This window comes from Etheostoma spectabile, chromosome 13 (assembly GCF_008692095.1).
Source record: "Etheostoma spectabile isolate EspeVRDwgs_2016 chromosome 13, UIUC_Espe_1.0, whole genome shotgun sequence".
Classification (NCBI taxonomy): domain Eukaryota; kingdom Metazoa; phylum Chordata; class Actinopteri; order Perciformes; family Percidae; genus Etheostoma; species Etheostoma spectabile.
Genome location: NC_045745.1, coordinates 17,233,209 through 17,244,368, shown reverse-complemented (window position 1 = coordinate 17,244,368; position 11,160 = coordinate 17,233,209). Strand labels below are relative to the sequence as shown.

At 39.6% G+C, this 11,160-nt stretch overlaps 1 protein-coding gene across 5 annotated transcripts in view; it reads left to right on the top strand.

Moving 5' to 3' along the window:
* The window catches only part of LOC116700245 (collagen alpha-1(XV) chain), a 60,007-nt gene that overhangs the window by 7,855 nt on the left and 40,992 nt on the right, over positions 1-11,160 (top strand). For 3 of the 5 annotated variants that reach the window (XM_032533277.1, XM_032533276.1, XM_032533275.1), the window contains exon 1: positions 10,029-10,667. The exons of 1 other annotated variant lie outside the window; for it this stretch is intronic. In XM_032533277.1, the coding sequence (XP_032389168.1) occupies positions 10,229-10,667 (439 nt within the window). In that variant the 5' untranslated portion in view covers positions 10,029-10,228. Of the gene's footprint in view, positions 1-10,028; positions 10,668-11,160 lie in introns of those variants that run through there. One more of the 5 variants, XM_032533278.1, reaches the window with a different exon arrangement.

Genomic DNA, 11,160 nt, shown 5'->3' with positions numbered 1-11,160 from the left:
ACACACACACACACACACACACACACACACACACACACACACACACACAAACAAACATTCATTGCCTTGTGCCCTATACATGTCTAAACTGGTTAAAGGCAGATGTAAATGGAGCAACTTGGAACTCTTACTGTGATACCACATATTTAAAACAATTGATTGACAGGCTTGGTTCGTTCGATAGATGTCAGTTCATCTCAAATGATTTCTGTCTGCACACATTGTAATATGGCATGAATAGAAATTACTCTTTAATCAGATTGTAATATAATACATGTAACACTAATTAAAGTAAGTAAATATATTGTATGTAATGATATAACTAACTAATTTTCATGTATAAAATCAACCAATGATAGAGCTGGAAAAACCTGTCAGTCTCCAGTTTATTTATGGCATCTAAATACATTCTCAAATTGAATGTGGTATCAGTCATACATAAACACTTAACAAAAGCAAATGTTTACATAGATTTGGAGGTTTGATTGCAAAACAAGATGTTGACAACTGAAGACTGAACGATACAAAAATACATGAAATGACTAAATACATACAAATGCTCTGGTTGCAAAACATCTCACCAAAGAACTACAGTTGAAAATTAGCCGGCTGGCAAATATTGGCAAATTTACAGTATCATAAATTAATGTGTTGTCCTTATAAATAAATAAATTAAATGAAATGACAAAAAATCTGGTCTGAGAAAATCAAACCACATTTTGCCATTGATGTCATTTTAGTCTGTCTGCCTGTCTGGCTTATTGCATTGTCCCTCCAGCTGCATCTTAGTGGGAGGATGGCAGGGGGAGGGGTGGGGCTTGGGGGGGTGAAAGCCAGGACACTTGATGTAATGGAAACTGTCCCTCTGCGGATGTCCACCACTGATCTCCTAACAAATCCAAACAATGCATTCATTTATATGAAATATGTTATAGGCCATACAGTGTGGCATTGAGCGATCTTGTGTGTTTGCATGTGTTTGCATGTGTGTGTTAGTCAGTGGTCATCTATAGCTCCAGCTGAGTCAAAAGGTTATTGTCTAACCTGTGGATCAGCAGGCAGTCTGTAAGTCATTAACTCAATCATTCTCCTGTTGCAGAGCCCATGCTGCAATCACATGCCACTTACTGTAAGACTAATATATCTTTGTTTTAGGACTAAAATCAAAGATTTGTCTTTTACATGGCCTTTCAAACTGGCTTGGCTGCTATTTTGGGTTGGCCAGTACAAAAGTGACTGGGCCGTCTTTTCCCAGAAAAAAGGAATCATAAAAAAGGACAAACGTAAAAAAATGTGACAATGTTAATTTGCTACTTTCTGCATTACAAAGGCAACAACAGCCCCAAAAAAAACTGAACAACAAGCTCAACAAACAGCTTACAGAGTGTATTATTTATTATTTATTATGGGTAATAATTGTCATTTGGTGTGTTACAATGAGCAACTTCTGGCTTTAAAGCTTATTTATGAATTTGATTTAATAAAGTGGTAATGCATAGAAGCATAGAGCGGCCCTGCGCATGATGCCTATGAAGAGGCTCTTTCCAGAGGGAGGTCAGAGGTCACAAGATGGACATTTGGGCAGGTTGGATACTTGACAAGATCTCTTAAGGTTCAAGTCATCTAGTTAAAGCACATTAGATAATCTGTTAACATCTGGTAAGGTAATGAAGTCACATTCTTGACTTGTCTTGTCAGGTGTGTTTCTATCTAAGCCTCTGTTATGGTGGCCCCATGACTTCTCCAATGTAATTAGCTGGATGGCTGTCCTAATGTTAGTGATACAGGTTGGTTTTTTTTTTTACTACTTTTCTCTTAGATAGGTTCCTAATATGTTTTTGAAAGACAGTTCAAACTGTTGCTCCACTGCCAATATAGCATGTACAACAAGAAGATTAAATATGTGTATACTAGTTGTGTGTGTATCAGTCAGCCCAGGGCTGGTTTTTAATTTATTAATTTGATAGGAACAAGCCAGCACATAGTAAAACATGATTTGTCACTCAGCACAATGCAATCTAAATTTTAATGCCCTATTGACTTTAAATCGGAGCTGTGTGTGTGTGTGTGTGTGTGTGTGTGTGTGTGTGTGTGTTGGTGTGTTTGGTTGTGGTGTTGGTGTGTTGTGTGTGTTTTGTGTGTGTGTGTGTGTGGTCAGGTCATTTTTTGGGTTAATCCTACCCTAGGTCAATCTCTCGATAACCCTCTGACTCCCATTTTCTCCTGTTTTCTTTTCTCTTCCTCTTATCTTTCCTCTTTTCTTTTCTTGTCCTAAGAAGCCCCCTCTGCTTCTTTTCTCTTCTTCTGTCCCCACATTCCTCTGCACATCCTCCCCCTCTTTACCCATGCCTAAGATTAATTTGTCGCAAAAGATTTTAATAGGCATACTTAAAAACAACCCTGTCTCCTAAACAGGAAGCTGTTAAAACACACGTACCATGGCTACTACTACCAATAGTACTATTATTGTAACAATAACCGCAAAAGTAGGTGTGTAAGGAAATATTCTTACAGTCAGATGTTCGTACAGTCTTGGGTTAGTGGTTCTATTCATTGTATTCACTCAAACTGTTGTTCATACTCACCCAGAAGATACACTGATGGAGTCTGACAGATTGTAACTCACTCCCAGGCTACACCGCCCCCTTGCCTGCAGGTAGTCCCTTTGTCTTCTGAGGTTGGAGGTTGAGTTGTTCAAAGTGTGTGTTTGTGTGGGGTTTGTGTGTGTGTGTGTGTGTGTGTGTGTGTGTGTGTGTGTGTGTGTGTGTCCGTCCTGGACACAAAGGGGATTTGATCAGACAGACAGGTCCTGTCCCACTCATGCAATCACCACTGAACCTTAACAGTATGCAGAGCCACTGCGTAAAAGTCTGCTGCCCCTCTGTGATGTAGCTGCAAATTACTAGTTGGTGAATCTAAGATCTCCCTTCAAAAAGATCATGAGAGCAAAGTTTATTGTGAGAATATGGTAACAGATCAGATATACTGGTTTGAAAGTTATCATGGGATTTTTTTTTTTTTTACCCTCAGACAACTTGGAATAAAAAAATACATGATACTGAGTTGTCTTTGTCTGTAATTTATGAATTTACTTTATACAATTCATGTCAGTGGAAAAGGGTGGACTGAAGTTTGGGATGATGCACTGTCCACTACATCTATGCTCACGTCTGATTTTGGTCGCTGATATCTTCTTTCTTCTTTGTTCCGTCACTAGACAAGTTTGTGTTACTTTTTTCTTTCTTCAGTCAATCATTTATATTTCAAATAGCTTTGGTCACAGATGACGTCCAGGAATTTGCAATATTTAGCATATTTAGCTATTTAGCATATAATAACAGTTTGGTTAAAAAAGCACCCTCCTCTAAAATGACTTAATTACTTTGTTTTAGGTGTTGCCTGATATACTGGCACATCAGGCATATCTCAGCCTGTATTGAATTAGAACAAATGTGGATAATGACTCACCCCTCCACATTATGACAGAGGGTAGTTTTCTTGTGGCTGAAGAGCCTTTCTTGGCTGGTCTTTCCAATACAAGCTTCTAAATGTACTCCAACATTTCCTGAATGAACATTGCCTAGAAATATAAAATGAAAACACATCGTAGGGGGAGCGGAAGAGGGGAGGGGGGGAGGCAGGGAAGACTGGGTGCATGAGAAAAACAGCTTTGCAACACAGGCTTCATTGACTACTTGCCTAGTGGTCACAGTGTGAATGTGCGTAAATGTAGGAAAATGTGCAAATGTAGTATTCCATTACCTGAGAACAGGTCCTCTCTGTTGGCCTTTGCTGCCCGCCCACCCACGTGTCTGCTTTAGGGTTGGTTAACAGGATGTGTCAATCAAACCTGCTGGGGAATAGTCAAATATATTACACAATCACACCCATACACAAAGGATAAAGCACCCTAAAAAGCCCCTTTGAGCGCAACAGATGATCCTTTGCTTGGTGACAGAACCAGTAAAAGATGTAGTCATGCTTAAAGGTTTAGCTGAATGAATTAGTCATTTTAGAGTCACAACTTAAACAAAACATTGCTAGCATATGTAGTGCCCAATAAATGAGCTCTTGTGTTGTTCTGGCACAAAAACACTGGCAAGTGAGCCAAAAGCTCTTTCGCTCTAATTGGCAGAGCTGACCAACTTGTACACTCAAACACACACGTAGGACGTGTAAACACAACAGAAGAAGGAATGAACTAATTCTTATGTTACAGCTTTGACCAACATACCCATCTTTGAATCGGACAGTTACAGAAATACTATCAGCAGGTAGAGTTACCCGTTGTTTTATCACCCACAATTTGTTTGTCTTTCCTGCAGACATACCCTTTAATTTGGCAAAGATGCCTTGGATGGGTAGATTATTGGAACTACAGCAAACTATTTTAAACATGAGAAATATTTCCGGGCACTGATTCCCAAATTTTTCTTTCTCTGACGCACCCCCAAAGCCCAAGTATGAACTCTCTTCATCAACACTACCCATTATGTAGTCTGTATGTGTATGTGTGTGTGTGTGTTTGTGTTTGTGTTTGTGTGCATGTTTGCGTGCGTGTGCGTGCACGCTTTGTGTGCGCGCGCATGCTTTGTGTGTAGCTGAAACTACCAAGGTTGTGTCACCATGGTAGCACCACAACAGTGGAAGATGTTGTCAAGAAATGTACAGGTGTGTAGTTGAAATCAAAATGATGGCCAAGTTCAAAAATGGGTGTTCTGATCAAAGGCGCTGGAGGTAGGGGGGTGGGGAAGTAGGGAAGTGGGTGCAGCTAGTGTGATCCCATTACGAGATGGTCTCTAGTTTGAATTGATTTCAAAGTGGATGTAATACTATTACTTCATTCATTTGATTAGATTTTGTTGCAACTAATACATGCATTTTCATACAACAAAACCGTGATCCTGGACATGTTTATTTTGGCTTCTCCTTTTTCTTATTTTCAGTAGGTTTGGTCAAGTTTGCATACAACTATCACCATCCATCACTTCTATCTATACATTTGACTTCTCTGCTCTCTTAATTAAAAACATGTCATGCACTCCCAGTCCCAGCATGTAATTTATTGGTTAATGTGACTACAGATATACTAGGAAGAAGAATAACCTCACACCCATATGTAATCCTATTCAGTTTCCTACTAAACACAAAGATGTGTTTATACCAAATCATAATTACTATTTTTAATTAGTTGAGCTTCTACTTTTTAAGTAGGCTACAACCTTGTAGACTTCCTTTGAAGTTAATTAAATGTTGTACCATTTCAACCATTTTTATTAAACATAATTTTCTGGAAAATGCATGTTTTCACTACATGGTCCATAGAAACAGATGTGATGTGCAAATCCTGTCCTGTAACTTACTTTAATGTGGTAGTTTCTATTGAGGTAAGATGGCCACGTTTAAACCATGAGCTTTTGGTTTGAGCTATTCTTTAAGTCTGCATGCAGTATTGTTTATGACCACTAGATGTTGCCAGAGTGCTAGCCTGTGTGTACTATCTCACAGGTTCTCTTGTCATTGCCCTATGGTACTTATGATAAATACTTCAGATAATATCGTGACATATTATAGTGTCCAAAGCATCAAGGGACTGATTAAATATAATTAGGAATTTAGGGTCTATTGGTCATGTGGGTTCCCTTTTGTCTTCGGAAGACACTTAAATGGATATTTTATAAATAAATTCATAGGATCTCCACGCGATTGGCTGTGACAGCAAACCAATTATAGTTTATTGTTGGAGCAGTTACTAGGTAGAGCGAGAAGTTAGAGAGAGGTGAAGGGTGAAGGGGTTACTTTTCCTGGAATTCAGAGGCCCCAAATGGGGTCACCGTGTATTGAAAATTCTCATAACCTTTTCCACTAGATATTCCACACAAAAGTTACTACTTTCTTTTTTTTTCTTTGTTGATAACATCATAATGCCTAATCAAGGCCATGTTAGCAATCTTTTTATTCCTTTTAATTTATTCATACCCTCAAATACAAAAAAAGGTTTAGTAGGTAACAGCTTAGTAACATCTGTCTATGCATTCTGGCATTGCCACCCCTAATAGAGATAACAGCCTTATATCCAAAACACGATAGTACACAAGGTATTCACAGAGGATTGGTGGTCAGTTTTTACATATGTTTTAACAATGGATCAAATGTGAAAGGGGTTACGTGTAGGGACAAACCCACATTTCACCACCTGACTCTTCAGATCTTGTCAGGGTGTTTTTAATTTTTATAAAAATATCGATCTTGTTTGTATTCAGAGTGGTATTGGCCAATCATGTTTGAGCTGCCTTTGGTTGTGTGCAGGTAAACAATTTGTATGGCAAGCAATTGGCAGAAATGCAATCACTGAACCCATCTGCTAAGTCTGACAATGATTTGGCTTTGTAGTAGCTTATAGTTATTTATCTGCGTTCACATGCAGATATCTATTTAGCTGGATCTATTTTCTAACTTACAATAAACTAAGACCAAGAAAGTCTTCCCTCTCACCACTCTCATAAACCTTGTGTCCAGCTGCAGCAGGAACTGTTTTCAGCAAAATCAACTGTATACTTCCTGTTCCACCAACAGACAAAGTTAGCAACTAGCTGGTGAACATAGGGGAACATTGAGCTGTTAGAGTCAGATATGCTTCTCAGAATAGTTGGGGGCCAAAACAGATCTAAAAGAAGGATGCATTTTGGACTTACATTTCTTGGGTGGCCAAAAACCATGAGTCCAAATGAATGGTAATGCTGCTCAACTTCTACAGGCAACCGTTAGCTAACAAGCTTGTCAGTGCAACTTCATAAGGTTTAATGGATACTGCTTTGAAGACATTTTTCATGCTTGAATATAACCCATATAATTGCTAACCATTATAGTTAGTAAAGATCCCCTCAGATCATCTCAGCTTAATAGAGCCCAGAGCAGGGTCACTGGTTGTATGTGGTATGACTTCCTAGGTCTCACTGTGATGGAGCGTCACAGTTGATCCCTGTCTCTCTTCCTGACCCCCTCCAACCAATCCTCAACCCAACCCATTCCACACCCCCTTATCTCTTGCTAATCCATGACTAATCATGCTTCCCCCCCTGGGGGGTTCCTTGCCATTACCCTTTCTTTAAATCTTAAACCAATCATCTGCTCCATTTGAGACCACATTTCCTCCCACAACTGTTTATATGTGATGGTGTGCTCTGACCAGCATGGTTCCCAGGGTCTGATCAAATTACAAGATAGCACTTACAACCAACAACCCCCAGGTAAGGCAGTTACTGTACAGTAAGAAAGAGAACAACCGATTGGATGGTGACATCACAGGACAAACTTTGTTGAGATATTTTGCTTTTTGGGGTGCATGAACATGCATAAAAACATGTGGATTAAGTGCAAATCCAAATGCTAAAAAAACACAAAGAGAAATGATCAGTCTACCTTTCTTAGCTCTCAAAGCAGATAGTGCTGATGTCCAAGGGCCGTTTCTTCCTATAGCCGGACTATGCAGATGCATAGGGCCCCCGCAGCAACTAGTGGGCTCCCAAGCTCAATATATTCAGGGAGAAATAAAATGACATGTCTGTATTTGGAACCACTAGCATGTAGACTTCTTTGTTCAAAACATTCTAAATTAAACCTGTTTGAGGAGGATCCTGCATCTGTTGCATTTAGTGACGCAGAGGAGCCTCATTGCTAACTTTTTTATTTTCATTTTTTGCAGGTTGAAATTGCTTGGGTCAATTTGAGATGTTTAATTTCAATCTAAGGGAGGTTTTTAAAAATAGCCTGTTTTCCTCCTAAAGTGTAACAGATTGATGCATCTCTATGGATCATCTTAAAGGTTTGAACCCCCCCTATCATAGTTTGACAAAATAGGGCCCCCCCAAACAGCATCTTGCATAGGGCCTGCCAAAAGCTAGAAAATGCCCTGCTGTTGTCACCATCACCATCTTTCTCCTTGCACCCACAAACCCTTGTTGCGTTCTGTGGTTGTTTCCAATATTTGGTTCAGCTTGCATTTTAACCTCAAAAAAACTTCAAGTGGAAGAGGATAGAGACTCATATTTCCAGGCGCCTTGCCACCGGAGTTTTCTTGAAGATGCAGAAACAGGTAGGTAGTGTTGTAATAAAGAGCCTGAACAAACACCTCCACCAAATGATCCTCAGCAGCACTCCGTCCCTCATGACGGACCTCACCAAACATTTAGAGAAGAACAATATGACCGAACAGGCGTCCCTTTGTCATCACCAACATGGGGCCTCTCACCCTCTCTCCCGGACCACTGAGCTGCAGCAGAGAGAAAGTCTGACACTTTAGAAATGCTTCCATTCAAACTTCTGTATATGTATTTTTTTTCATTTGTCTTCCTAATTTTACTCTATTTTGAGCTACACGCTATTTTTGATGGATCAGCCTTTAGTAGTAGAATTTAAACCAATCTGAGCCTAAGAATTAAGTCCCTTTAGTCTCGTTCTGTAGCCTGATTGGTGTAGGAGTAGATTCTTTTTCTTGTTTAGGGGTAGTTAGAGTGGCTGTCATTTGTTGATTAGTGTTTGGCTCCTGTGTGAGTTGGTGAACGAGAGGGTCGTCTTGACATTTGACTTGTGTGGTTTTTATTGACTTAACATGAGCCAGATAGAAGTTGCTTTTTCAATTTTGGACAGAATCACATAAATTCTGACTAAATCATATAAATATGATAAAATATTAAAAATGGAGAGGCGCTTAAAAACAGCAGCAAATGAAGGAGAAAGAGTATTTATGCCATACTGGTTGAAATCTCCCTAAGATTTGTTTAAACATGATTGCACATGCATGAAACATATACAGTGAAAGTCAGAAAGTAAACAATATATGATATTCCTATCTTGCAGTAAACATAGAAAAAAGGTATTAAGGATGAAAGGGCAGCACGTGCGTATGAATAGATTTCAGTCCAGTTTATTTTTTCCCTTTCCTACGATTAAACCTACTATCGGTTAATGTATCCTTTTTTAGGGGAAATGCTTATTACTGTCAAATCACATAGCAGTAAATTAATTTTTTATATGTTCAGTTTAATTGCACTTCCAATCTCCAAACTTCATCTCCTCTTGTGCGCAGCACGGCCTTTCTGTTTGACAAATTACCAACTTTCAACTTTTTGTTATGTTATTTCTTTCCCACAGTATTCTGAATTTGACATGTGGATGAAAAGGGTGTTTTATGTCACATTAGAGATGAAGGAGGAATGTTTTGCCCCTGTGTCCTTATAAAGAAATCTCCCTGCAAATGTCTGTACAATGTTTTCTGAACTCATTTATTGTGGTTTTATGTGGTATTTAGTTATCTGAACACAAGCTTTATCATTAGTATGAGGGTAATTCACAAGTTCTATTACGCTACGATATTATATTGATTATTTGGACAATGATAGGCTATTTGCTAATATCAATGTCTGTCATGATATGATTCCCATTTGATTCCATTCGGGGGTCTGTGATCGATATGAGATATCACGTGTTTCTTTAACACAATACTTTACATTTATTTCCACTCATAAAAATCAACAAAAACATAATTTCACAATTTTATTTTTGAGCTCTTCCAGACATTTGAATGAAAAAATGAATACATTTGTACAAAAAATGGTAATTTCAAAATAAAAGGCTTATCTCAATATGTTGTATGGTTCAATATAGAAGCATTTTAAATAATGAACCTTATCCCAAATAATCTGTGTGTCTAAACATAGACACTAGACAATAGACTACACTAGACAAGCCTACATATGCCGTGAGGGGTAGACCAAGAGACCACATGTATGACCCGGTGAACACACACACACACACACACACACACACACAGATAGGAGAGGAAGAAGAAGAGGAGGAGGAGGAGGAGGAGGAGGAGGAGGAGGAGGAGGAGGAGGAAGAAGAGGAGGAGTAAACTAACTAACTCTCTAATCTGCATCTGAGAAAAAGGGAGAGAAAATCTAGTCTGCTGTGTTGTACAGTGCCAGAGGAGGGGGAGTTGGTAATTACACAGTGAGAGAGAAGGGGAGGGAGAGGGAAAAAAGAGAGAGATGTCAGGGAGTTACAAACAGAGCAAGAGACATACACGAAAGGAGAAAGGGAGGAGAGCAGAGCGAGAGAGCAGAAGAAAAGAAAGAAGAAGGAACAGAAAGGACAATAAGAAGCTTAAAGGCCGCCCATTGAATATTTCTCACACCACTGGACCTCCTGTTTGCACTTGTGCAGTTTTATGCAGCTGCAGTTAACAGGATCAGCTTTTTTGTACATTCATGCAAGACATAGTCAGAGGATGGGAGCCCTTCGCCACACTCTGGCTCTCTTCTTCCTCTTCTCATCTACCGTACAAGCCCAGTGGTGGAGTCTCCTCTGGGCAAACCCCCAAACTAGCACCAGCACTACTCCTACTTCCATTCCTCCCATCATCACTTCTCCATCCAGTATATCCCTAGGCCCTTCAGACACCCCAGGGACAACAGAGTGGGTAGCAACGGAGGACGGGGTGACAGAGAAAGCTCCGGAGGGTGGCACTCAGACAGAGGTGTCTGTGCGAGGAGTGTCAATCTTTGGCAACAGCACTGCAGAACCTGGGATGTTACCTTCAGAGGAGAATGCAACAGGAGGCAGCAAAGCCAGGGCCCAACACAAACCACTGAAACACTGGAAGAGTGGTGAGTGTGACAGGGATGTTAAAGACTAGAGGAATTTAAAAAAACACAATAGCATTATTGACAAGCTCTCCCCTTGTCAGAATTGTAAATCAGAGTGGGTTGCAATTACTACACAACCATAAATACAGATTAGATAGGTGAGATTTCCATAGTAGTTCAACCAGGAGTTCCCAACCTTTTGGCCTTGTGACCCTTTAAAAGAAGCAATTTCTAATTGTCACCCCTTGTATAGCACATAGTGCATGGCTGTGAGTTAAACCAAAAAGGGATGTTCTCTAATGTGACCTAGATGGTCTGATGCCATTGCTTCCCAATACAGATTCTGATACCTGAAGTTGCATATCGGCTTGTACCGAGTACTGATCCTAAACCAGGGTGTCATATTTTTTATTATCTTTTAACAACTGTGTACTACTATCCCTGTATGTCTGTGATGGGATTTCTATCTTTGTTGTCGGTCTGACTCAGGTTAAACTCTTTGTGAAACATGAAC